The sequence below is a fragment of the Python bivittatus genome, unplaced genomic scaffold, assembly GCF_059951505.1.
Source record: "Python bivittatus isolate LINGU-HERP-01145 unplaced genomic scaffold, Pbiv_v1 ctg000980_np1212, whole genome shotgun sequence".
NCBI lineage: Eukaryota > Metazoa > Chordata > Lepidosauria > Squamata > Pythonidae > Python > Python bivittatus.
In genome coordinates this window covers 62,451,945-62,464,684 of record NW_028277125.1, presented here as the reverse complement: position 1 = coordinate 62,464,684, position 12,740 = coordinate 62,451,945, and the positions used below count along the sequence as shown (strand labels likewise).

Here is a 12,740-nt window from a genome sequence, read left to right as displayed (position 1 = left end):
AAGATGTTCCAAACATGCAGCCTATTAAAGAGGGAACCCTCTTGTTATGGACAAAGTGATCAAACAAGTTCAGAGCAGGAAAGGTAATCCTTTCTACACATATGCACATGGCCGTATGAGGGAAAAGGTGTATGTGTGTATACACACACACACACACACACACACACATATGGAGATGTTACTTCATCATCCAAAAGAACACAAAGATGGCCACTGTTGTAAGAATTCCAGAAGCCATATTCTGCATGCGTTCTCTATCATCTGAAGAACTTTTAGATAGCAGTTTTGAAAGGCAAACCAGAGACGGAGCAGGGAAAAAAAGGAATTTCCTAATATGGAGGGTGGGGTATGGCAAAATGACAGAGTAGGTAATATGGCTGTACTGTTGTGTCAGACTGCTATTAAGCTGCAGAGGAGATGGAGAAAGAAGAAGCAAGCTATTGCAGTTTCTGCTGGGAGATCGGCTGCTTCTGGTGCTCTCACAGCTGTCACTTCCAACAGGTAGCACGCAAAAGAGAGAAAAAAGCAGAGTGATTCCATCAACTCTGCTGAGACCCAGGTACTTTGGGTTTTCCCCAAGTGTTTTCTCAACTGGTTAAAATAAGAACTGCAATGTTAAGAACTAGATTCAAGCTTCCCTTTTTCCACCACCCTCCCCATTCCTTTTTCTTGTGCAACATGGCTTTTAGACTGCCGGCTTGAGGGCTTGAATTATTTATTTTTATATATAAGCTACTCTCTGAGCCTTTTTGGCTAAAAAGCAGAATAAGAATGTTTTAAATAAACGAATAATAGAGGGAACCTGCAAGAAAAGCCAACATCACTACCAGCTTGTGGTGACAGCAGTACAGGTTCAGCACACATGCCACAACCAGAACTGTGATTAATGGAACAACAAGATAACTGGAAGCACAACCCAGCACAAACCTCTTTGCCACTTGGATGACCCACCCTTAGAGTAAAAGAAAAAAAAAAAAGCTCTTTCTGAGAATGTGATGTGAGAGAAAAGAGGGGAAGGTAGAAACAATTCAACTATTGTGTAAAGAATATGGGCATGTGGAAGTAGGATTCCACAATAAAAACATTTCAGTGTATCTCCAGCAAATAAACTACAGTATCCCTCTTTTTAGCCAGCCTGAAAAAGAAACATTATGCTATTATTGTTATTTTAAAACACATTCCTCCCGGAAGCCTCATGCCGAGGCTATAAAGTAAAACTATAAAACTATAAAGTAAAAAGTTGTGCAGTGGCCCTGAATCCAAAGTTTATTACTGGTAGTGAGGTGAATATATCACAAAGAAATGTTAATCTATAAAGACACATTCCCTTAATCCTTCATTCCACAGTAATATGAAGTTTAATGGGCTCAAGCAAACCAATTCCTGCTTCAGTTCCGCTCTACTCTTCTTGCACCCTAACAGGGAATTCTATACATTTATATAATTAGACAGTTACTTCCCTATCTTCACTAAAAAAATCAAGTGAAACAGAAACAGTAGAACTAAAAAGATATTGACATCTACTGTAAATATTTTTATATAATCCTCAACAGTTCATGGATCTCATCAATTCCTTATGTACATATTTTTAAATTGGAAAATTTGTATTACACACACACACATACACACAGGGTGTACCAAAAGTCAGGCTTCATAGACAATTTATTATATAAATTACATTAAATGTTCACATTTGTTGCCATTTTCTTCCAAACACGTCTTTACTCATTTGGCTTACTCAAAGGCATAACCTTTGAACATTCCTAAGACAGTAACATTTTCTCTGGAAAAAGATATTAATTAATAACGTTAATAAAAATATTGTGATTGGCCTATGGGGTCTGATTTTTGATAGATAGATAGATAGATAGATAGATAGATAGATAGATAGATAGATAGATAGATAGATAGATATCACTGAATATGTATTAAAAGTTACTTTTTGTTGTTATTGCCATCTTTTGCTACCACACTGATTGGCACTATAGGTAATGAGTTTTATTCCAGCTTTAGCAGGGACAGAATTAGAAGGAGAATCTATTCTTATATAAAAGTGATTTAATTATAAGGAGAAAAAAAGGGGGATATTATTTTCCAGGGAATTCTAAATAGGCTCCTGCAGATAAATATATTACAGTGCATAAGACTTTAAGAGAGATGCCATCAGTTTTGACTCAACTAATGATTACATGGACAAAGATTGGCATATTAGTTAGTCTCTAGTAATAGCATACAGCCTTTCCAGGTACAATCTTGTGATCCAATATATCCATCTTATTGCCTTTCCTTTCTTCTATTCTCAATCTTGCCAACTGGAGTCATTTTTTTAATCCATCATCTGCTCCTATCACATGCCTAAAGTATATGCTGACTGATCCCTCAAGAGAATTGTCAGCCTTCATTTAGTCCTGGATTGACTAACTGGTTCTTTTTGTAGCCACAGTATTTTCAGCAACTGTCTCAAAATTCATCAATTGAAGGTATCCATCTTCTATCATTCTTTCTCAGCATGTATTACCAACAGAAAACCACTGCTTTAACAATTCTAATCTTTGAAATAACCTTCATGATCTTGTGAATAAGGCTTCATGATCTTGTGAAAGTTGCTCATTGGTTTTTCCCTGTACAGGTAGTCCTTGACTTACAACCATCCGTTCAGTAACCATTTGAAATTACGACAGCGCTGAATGAAGGGACATACAACCTGTGCCCGAATTTATAGTCGTTGTAAAAACCCTGTGGTCACATGATCAAAATTCAGGCATTTGGCAGCCCACCCAAACTTACGACCGCAGGGGCACTTCAGCTCTTTCCACCTGCTTATCTCTGCCCAACCTAGGCCCTTTTGGCTACCTTTCACCCTGATTTGCATGGTGGCAAGCAGCCCCAAAACTGTGCAGCACTGGGGCTGCTTGCCATGCCCTGGGAAGCCACAGCCACCCTAGCCCAGTCCCAGATGTAGTTGCCCTCGACACCATGCATTCCGAGACCCCTGCCATCGTGCACTCCATTGCCCGAGCTGACCTTTGCCGTCTTGCTCCCACTGTTGATGAGGCGTGTGAACAAAAAAAAGCCAAAAAGCTGCAGCTGTCCCAGTAGGCTTTCCATAGGCTCTGCACTGTCTTTGGAAACCTGCCCTATCTTTATGAAGGTTCTGTGAACACAGCACAGGTTTCTGAAGACAGCGTTCCAAAGGCTCAGGCACCCATGTGGAGGATACATTTACCAGAGAAGCTGGGTCCGAAAAGGAGACAGCAAAAGCAGTGAGAAGCTTTTCCTTTGGCTGTGGCGGGTGGGCAAAAAAGGTGAAAGGTCAGTGCTGGGAACCGGGAGAGAAGGCAGCTGGGCAAACAAATGCTTCCTAGGGTGGTTTGGGGTAGGTGGGCTGGGGCAGCTGCAGCTTCCTGGGGCAGCTTTGCGCAGCTGGGCTGGGGCAGCTGCAGCTTCATGCTGTGCTGTGGCTCAGGAGCTGTTTGCTGCCCTACAAGGCAGGGTGCAGGGTGGCCAAAAGGGCAGAGACAGGGGGAAGATAGGCAGGTGGGGGGAGGCAGTCTCTTAACTTACTGAGGCTTAGGGCTGGGAGGGAAAAAGCCTGGAATGGCTTGGATTGGGGTGGGTCCTCGGCTAATGACTGGTGAAATTTGCTTAACAATGGTAAGGGGAATTGCCGGGATTGGGGTCATTAAACAATGTGGTCACATGACATGTCACTTTACGACCCGCACTGCTTGGCAATGAAAATTCTGGTCCCAGTTGTGGTCATAAGTCGAGGACTACCTGTATCTGTATTTCTCCAGCATACTATCCACCTAGGACCCGCCAAAATGTCTACCACCTTCATTTTTTCTTGCAAACTATAACTTTGCTAAACATGCTGATGGGTTATCTTTGTCATTTTAATGTTTAACACTAATCCAAACTTTTCATTTTTACTTTCCTAATGACATCTACTAAGAGCCAGTTTGGTGTAGTGGTTAAGATACCAGGCTAGAAATTGGGAGACTGTCAGTTCTCGTCCCACCTTCAACATGAAACCAGCTGGGTGATCTTGGGCAAGTCACTCTCTCTCAGCCTTAGGAAGCAAGCGATGGCAAACCACTTCCAAAAATCCTTGCCAAGAAAACTGCCAGGACTTTTCCAGGCAATCACTAGGAGTCAACACTGACTCAAAGGTGTGCACACACACACACGCACACACAGACACAGTGGCCCCTACTAACTCTCCCTTGATTTTCTGAATACAGTGGTACCTCTAGTTACGAACGCCCCTCCTTACGAATTTTTCAAGATACGACCAGCTCCAGCCCCAAAAATTTACCTCTACTTGCGAACTCTGCCTCTACTTACGAACCGGATCCGCGGCCATTTTCTCTGCTGCCACGCGGTCGCGGCTTCCTGTGGGCGAGATCGCGGTAGCAAGGAGACGTTCGGTGAGGCTTGTGGTGTGTTTTGTGGCGTTTGGAAGGTTTTTGTGGTGTTTGGAAGGTTTTTGAGGTTTAAAAATAAAATGCATGTTTCAGAACTGTTTAGCCGTATTTACATTGAACCTTATGGGGGAAATTTACCTCGGGGTGCGACCAAATTCGGAGGGCGGATTAGCATATTTACATTGAACCTTATGGGGAAATTTGCCTCGTGGTGCGACCAAATTTGGAGGGCGGAACGGATTAACCGTATTTACATTGAACCTTATGGGAAACTTTACCTCAACTTGAGACCAACTCAAGTTGCAACCAGAGTCACGGAACGGATTAAGTTCGTAACTAGAGGTACCACTGTATCTCAAATTCTTATGCAGATGTCATACAGGGAGTGAGTCAAGGCCAACTGTGTTTTCTTGAGAACAGTCTGTTGCCAGAAGAAGATGTTACAGAAAAGAAATGCAACAAAGTCTACCCAAGAACAACATGAACGAGAATCTGAATAAGAATTTATCATCAGATATAAAGACAAGATTGGATGAAGCTTTAAAAATTAAGAAGGAAATAAAAACGACAATCCCAGAGAACAATTGGAACAATTTCTTTTTGTTGGACTTACAAAAGAGGCTGTAAAAAATATTGAAGAAGTTCAAAATAAGGATCAACAATCATCTTAATAGATTAAAGAGCAAGATCATTTTGCCTAAAAAGAAGGAATACAAAGTTGATATATCTGACCAGGGCTAAAATGGGACATGTTGCTACTTTGGGTGGTTCTTTTTGGATTTGCTGATATCTGGACTGGAAAAAAGATGTGCATTGGATTAACTTACATTTCACATGGTGTATAAGCTTTTTCCTCTATAGTTACTTTATGTATCCTAACTTAACAGCATATTTAAACTGGCTTTATATTTAATTGTTTTTTTATACCCCTCTTTGTTATGTTAAATTTTAGTCTTTTGTTTATATTAAGATATTGAGATTACTTTATATTGCTAAACGTGGATTTGTTTATAATCAAGAATTGAGGTATGGAATGTTTATTTGAATGGGATATGTTGTTATTTCTCTTTGGAATTGTTGGCATTTGGAATGGAAAAAAACATTGTGGAGTTTTATATATGTTAATTAATGTTATTATTTTAGGGCTCTGTTTGGACTTCTTGCTGACACCTGAATTGGAGAAGATGTTATTTATTGGATTTGCCTATAGTTAGGAGATGAGTTATGTTTTTATATCTGTTAATTGAGAGGAGGTAAAGAGATCATGAAATTGTTTATATTGCCATGAGGAATGTGGGAATTTGCTGTCTTAGGGTTGTTGTGGTTGTTTGGCTTTTTTGCACCTTTGTTTTTTCTTCTTTAGTTTGTATTATCTTTTACTGTTGTAGTTAAAACTTTTAATAAAAAATTATTATACAAAAAAAGGCCAATTGCATGCTTCTCTCCTTCCCTTTCGTACTACACACCACTGTTTCTCCAAATCAGTTCTCAGTAGCTTCTTATTCACTCTAAAGTCTCTTCAGAAAAATAATTAGCTGCTTTGACCATACTTATTAATCTTACAATAAATAAAACTAATTTACAAAATCTTTAAAATCTTAGTTTATACTAAATGTAAAAGGAAACTAAGTATTTCTTAAATTGTTTTCATATGCAGAGGTACAGAATAAAACCTTTAAAAAAAGCTTGTCAAACAATAGAAGCCAAAAGGTACCTTGAGCAGCTATAAATTTATTCTTTTCCTTGTAGCCCTGTGAGAAAATAAAGAGATGTGTTTTATTTTTACAAGAATACACATTAAAAGATGCTTTTTAAAACAGTATGTAGTTACTTTTGAAAAATGAGTAATTGAATAAGAAAAAGATTTCACTTACATCTATATACGAAGCATTAATATAGTCCGAACACTGAATTCCATCTATCTGCGTTAAAATTACTCTGGAATGATCATCTGTAAAAATGAACACTCAGAACTGTTTATATCTAACATGGATGAAATGTGGATAAAGCTCTAAATGTGTACTTTTCTTCTGAAAATAAAAGCTAATCTAAAAAGTCACTTAATACAACACTGTATGATTATTTATAAATATTATAGCTTCTGTACTGACTAACACCATGCACTCATCCTACTAAAATAATAATTTTTTTTCAAGCATAAGTTTGGCAATATATCATGAATATAAATGCAAAATCTTAGAAGATAAAAAAGAATGATTAATAGCAACATGAGATTTCATGAATTAGAATCCACTGGGTCCTGTGTTGTGCTAATTTCACAGGCTACCAGTTCAATGGTGGCATTAATTTTACCATTATAAATGGCCATAGAACATGTAATTTAGGGGCAACTTCTTTACAAATAAATCTATGATGCTCTTTTTCCTGATAATGGCTCCAAGATTAGGAACATAATAAGGTTCTGATGTCCCCAAGCAACACTCCACTGTTGTTCTCCTAGAATTAATTATTAGACATCAGAATTAGTAACTGTTCCTTGTGAATTTATCTAATCCCCATGAATGATGTGCGAGCTCATGTCCTTGAGATAGAAGGAAAATATGTGGCATGAAAAGCTCCTGCTGCCGTAGTATTCCTTTTGATGCTCCATTGAAATGAGGCCAGCAACACTGGTATCCTCACATAGTAGGTGGTAGGGATTATAACCTAGAAACTCAAGTGAGGACAGAGGATGGTGTGAGGACTGGAAGTGGGACCCTCAGTGCTGGGGAAACTACATCCTTCAGACTCAATTACCAATCTATGGAACCTAGGCTGAATCATTGCAGCAGCTGTTGCTACCCCTTCCCTGCTCCATGGCCCCCACATGGCCATTCTAGCTGGGCATGGCTTCTAGTGCAGTCAAAAACAACACTTGGTCAATTTGGTCACTACTGCAGCTGCTTTGGAATCTAAAGAACTGAAGAATCATTTTTCTTAAATACTTCTAGCAGAATCTTGTCACCATCTCAGATAGTATCATCTGGTAAAACACTCCCATAAGGGAGACAAATAAAGATAAAGCAGCTTTTAATTTGTCCCCAAATTAATATAATTAATTACATTGAAATTAATTTAAATAAATTTGTCCCCTTCTTCCACTGGAAGACTTCCAGGCTGGCTTACAAATACTTATTTATTACCTCCTTTGATTCGTATTCTGCATGTTAGCACTGGAATCCAATCCTCATTTTACATTTTCCAATGGGAGTATTAATCTTGTGGAAGGTTTTCCACAAGATCAATATTCCTATGAGTGAAAAAAAAATGGCTGCAAGGCAAGGCTTGTTCTCTCCAACAGCCAAGGCAGAAGTGGCCATGGAGGCACAAAACTTTGCCATGGCAGTGTGGGAGGGGTGGTCCCGTAGCAGGGTAGCTGAAGCCCTGCAAGTCACCAATCTACATCAGGCTCCTCTATGCCACACAGACTGCTTACATGGGAAGCTTTTGCAGAGGTGGTGGTCCTACCAGAAGATTGGCGAGGATGAAATGGACAGTGGTACATCCCTCTTTCCTTTAGGTACATAAAATTCTATATTTCCATATAATAGGTACATAGTGAAATATACTGAAATATTTAGTGCACTACATCAGCTAATCTAAAACATCTATTCTTTTTACTATCTTGTCTCATCCTTGGCATGAAACACCTGGGTATGGTGGTATGACCCTCTCTATCTTTGGCTAGAACCAATTGGTATAAACAAGACATTCCTTGTCCTTGGCATGGCCTTGTTCTTGGCATTGGTAAATGAAATCTGTCAAGAATAAGATAAACCTCCTTGTTCTTACCAAGGGCAGGTAGGCATGTTAATAGGATACACCTATCCTCCCTGTGCTTGGTGCAGATTAATAGACATGCACAGACATTTGTTTATTGTCTATGATCTATATAAACCAGACAGAAGCTCCTCCAGTGTAAAACCTCAGTGCAAACTTAACCTGAGAAGTGCTGCATGCTTGTCAGCTTGGAGAAGGGGTCCTCCCGCCATTCCACCTGCCATTCCATATTATAATCTTTGTAAGCTGTATTCTATTTTTTCTCCTTGTTTCTCATATTGCCTTGGAATAAAACCTTGATTAGTCATTTGAGTGTGCTTCTTGCCTCTGAATCCAAAAGTACCTTAGCCCAAGCAGGACAGCTTTAATACATTTTCCAATGGAAAACACTAGTTTCTTTTGGTCTTTGGATTAAAAGACCAAAGATGGAAGATTCCCAGACCAAGGGGGCCCAAAGATCCATAGCTACTCAGTCTGGTCAGGATTGAACCTAAGTCTATTCCTCTCCATCCAGACCTACACAACTTCCACAGACTGGGACTGAAGCTTGACAGCATTACTTGCTTGTCCTGGAATTTAAATGCATATTTGGCATATGTGTACAGTGTACTGATGATGTGTGACCCTGAACTGACAGATGACTTCACAGAGCAGTTCCATGTAGATGTTAAACAAAAGGGGTGAGAGCATCAAGACATGTGGCATCCCACCGGGGGGGGGGGGCATGAACACAATCTCCCCTCCCATTAACACTGACTGAAACCAACCACAAAGAAAGGAAAACCACCGCAAAACAGTGTCCCCCACTCCCAAGCCTTGCAGCCAGTCTAGAAGGATATCATGATCAACTGTATTGAAAACTGCTGAGAAATCAAGGAACAGAAGGATGAATGCACTACCCCCATCTCACCTTGCCACAGGTCATCAACAAGCATGACTAATGCTGTCTCTGAACTGTAACCTGCCTGAAACCCAACTGAAATGAGTCCATACAATTTGTCTCCTCCTAGATCCTCTGGAGCTGAAGCCCAACAACCATCTCTAAAAAGAGAAGATTGGAGACTGGACAAAAATTGTCCAGGGTTTTGAGGTACAGTATGGCTTCTTGAGAAGGGGGCATATCACAGGAAGACCCTCTCCCTCATAGAAGCAGGTATCACTGCATGGACCCAACTGCAGGTCACCTCCTGGGCAGCTTGACCAACCAGGAAAAACATGGATCTAACTAACAGGTGGCTGAGCTCAGAGTTCAGGGCACCCGGATCACTTCCTCAGCAATCACAGCCACAAACAGATTCCAGAAAATCCTATAGGACTCCATCTCAGGCACTTCCACTGGACTTGTCCAACTGGAGTCCAACTCTGAGTAAATCTGAATGATTTTTATCTGCCAGATAGCAAGAATAGTCCTCACAACAGCATATGGGCTTTTATTCATGTTCAGTCAGACTTGCTCTTAATCTTCCACCAGAAGTGCTCCACACATCTCTTCTGGCGCTTCATCTCCTGCAGCTCCTTGGAGAACCAAGGTGCACTGCAGGATTGGCACACAGGGAGAGACTGTATAAGAGCCATCCAATTCAGGACCTCAGTCGCCTGCCTATTCCAGCCAAACTGCAACTAGATCCCCAGGGAAAATCCCAAAGTCCCTCTGGAACCCATCCAGGTCCCAGAGATTGTGAAGAAATACTTCCTTTTGTCTATAATTGGAAGACTCCACTTAATTTTACAAAGAGTTTCTGGCAGTTTCATTTCCTACATAACCCCCAGAAGATAATGTTTTAAGTTGCTGGGCAACCAGACAAGACTTCAGCAGCATATTAGAATTTTAAAAGAAATAATTTTTTCAAAAGTGTGAAATGACCAGCTGGTCACCTCCTGGGTGGAAGCATGCAACGAGACAAGTCTCCAGACAAGCAGCAGACACATTCCCTTGATAATCTAGTGCTCTTTTTGGCTGAGCACATTCAAAGGCAATACCTGATTTGATTGGTTTATATTTATATGAATGATTGCATTTAAAATAATATACAATTTCTGCAAGTGAACTGGTAATTCATTTGCTAACACCAAAGAGGAAGCAAAGCAGGTATCATCAGAAACACCTTATAAAAGCAGTATTGTAGGATAGGCTGATTAGGGAATTGATGCTGGCTAGGCAGTGGCCAGGAGAATGGGACTCTGGGAAATTAGTTTCTTCTAATTTCATAGCAACTGTAGATCAGTTGGCTCATTTTTAATACTTTTGTACCACACAGCTGACAGTTTCTCTCTTACTAAATATACAAATGTATGTGTACGGGTCTGGGTCAGATATGTACCTGTAAAACTGAGTGTCTTTATTATTTTAATTCTTTTGTTTTAATGTATTACATTTTGAATTGCAGGCTGCCCAGGGTCTGTCTGTCTGTATTTATTTATCATATTTACATGGCCTTCTACCTCACAAAATGTGACTCTGGGTAGTGTACAATCAAGCCATTAAAACAATTTAAAAAAACATTCAACAAATATAAAAATTACAATTATTATTAAAAGGCTAGGAGAGAGCATCATATATCACAAACAATGGAGCCACCTCATCAGATCACCATTCCCTTGTGACCCCCAGGTCTGCTGACACAACCAGGTTTTGAGGGACTTCCAGAAGGTCAGCAGAGATGCAGCCAGTCTCACCTCAGGGGAGCTGATGTTCCACAGGATGGGTGCCACGGCAGAAAAGGCCCATCTCCTGGGTTCTGCCAGATGTAACTCTTTGGCAGATGGGACCAGCAACACACCTCTTCTGCCAGACCCGATCGGATGGGCGGATATAATCGGGTGGCCCTTCAAACAACCCAGCCCCATGCCATGAAGGGCTTTAAAGGTCAAAAACAGCACCATGATTTGGACCCTGAAGCAGACTGGCAGCCAGTGCAGTTGTAATATGTGCCACACTAGGGGTACACATAACTGCCTGCACCACTGCATTCGGTACCAGCTGAAGCTTCCAGATACTCTTCAAGGGCAGCCCCATGTAGAGCACATTGCAGTAGTCCACCCAGGAGGTGACCAGGGCATGAGTGACTGTAAGCAGAGCCCCTCAGTCCAGGAATGGGCACAACTGACACAGAACATGAAGCTGTGCAAAAGCCCTCCTAGCCATGAGTGCCACCTACTCTTTGAGCAAGAGTTGCAAGTCTAGGACGACTTTCACATTATGTACTGGGTCTGTCTGGCGTAGTGCAGCCGCATCCAGTACTAAAGATGGCATAGTGCCAGAACCAGCAGGATTCAGTTGAAGCCTGTTGTTCCCTATCCAGATCCCCACAGCCTCCAGGCACTGGGATAAGACATCAACAGCATTCCTTAATTCGCCAGGGGCAGAGATGTATAGTTGGGTATCATCAGCATCCTGATGATACCTCACCCCATGGCAACAGATCACCTCACCCAGCGGCTTCATGTAGATGTTGACTAGGAGCAGAGAGAGCACCGAATCCTGTGGCATCCCACATAGTAGGGGCAGAGGGCAGGATCTCTCCCCCCTGCTGCAATCACCACTGACTGGTATCAACCCAGAGAAAGGAAGAAAACCAGCACCGTCCACCCTCAATCCCCAGAGCCGGTCCAGAAGGATACCGTGGTCAGTGGTATTGAAAGCTGCTGAGAGGTCAAGCAGAGCAAGGATGCATGCATCACCCCCATCCCGCTCTTGCCAGAGATCATCTAAAAGCACGGGGTGTTTCTGCCCCATACCCAGACCTGAATTCTGACTGAAAGGATTGAGGTGGCTTATAAACATTATTAAACAAACAAACAGATATTTATGCCACCTTAAATGTATTAGTTTTGATATCGTAAGACAGCTGCTTATTTTTTTTTTAGCTGTTTTTAATATGACCAGTTGCCTGGAAAATATTAGACTATTTAGAATTTTGAGTTCTGTATTGGCAATACTTACAAGGTAGTATGTTGGGATATCTGTTTTTTTCTCTGTTTTCCTCTTTATTTGCCATCTCAAGTGTTCCTTGCATATATCCAGGTGGTAATGACTACAGAAAATATAAATTGTCTGATTTAAAAATAGCATCCAATAATAAATAAACAGAGCTGATGGTTAAAATATATGTTTATACTTTATGAAATTTTATATTATCTATACCAGAATATTAAATGTCATACATTCATCCTAAAATTCATCTCAAAATTTATTGAATGCACCAAATTCTGTTCTTCAGCCAGATAGGCTTTTATTTTTTCATAAACTGTTCTTGTGTGAATATAAACCTCTTATCTGAACATGACTTATGTATTATAGGATATCATAAATCTACCATGAATAAGAGCTGACTCTTTTTGCTTAAAATTCTTAAAACTCTGTTGCTTACGTTTAAGTAAGTATTCATTTCAGTAAATATACATTTATTAACCTTGGGATATATGCAGTACTAGTGGCATACCAAATGTGGTGATGACTGATTCACATTTTGGCTAAAACGGGATAGGTTGAAAAACTTTGGGCACTGAAAGCAACGTTAACTTTTTTTTTTT

General features: G+C 40.5%; 1 protein-coding gene across 5 annotated transcripts in view; it reads right to left on the bottom strand.

Annotated features, from left to right (window-relative positions):
- The window catches only part of PTPRE (protein tyrosine phosphatase receptor type E), a 145,203-nt gene that overhangs the window by 32,331 nt on the left and 100,132 nt on the right, over positions 1 to 12,740 (bottom strand). For all 5 annotated transcript variants that reach the window (XM_088131868.1, XM_088131869.1, XM_088131870.1 and 2 more), the window contains 3 exons: positions 12,151 to 12,241; positions 6,302 to 6,378; positions 6,142 to 6,178 (listed from right to left, as the gene is read on the bottom strand). In XM_088131868.1, the coding sequence (XP_087987994.1) occupies positions 6,142 to 6,178; positions 6,302 to 6,378; positions 12,151 to 12,241 (205 nt within the window). The remainder of the gene's footprint in view (positions 1 to 6,141; positions 6,179 to 6,301; positions 6,379 to 12,150; positions 12,242 to 12,740) is intronic.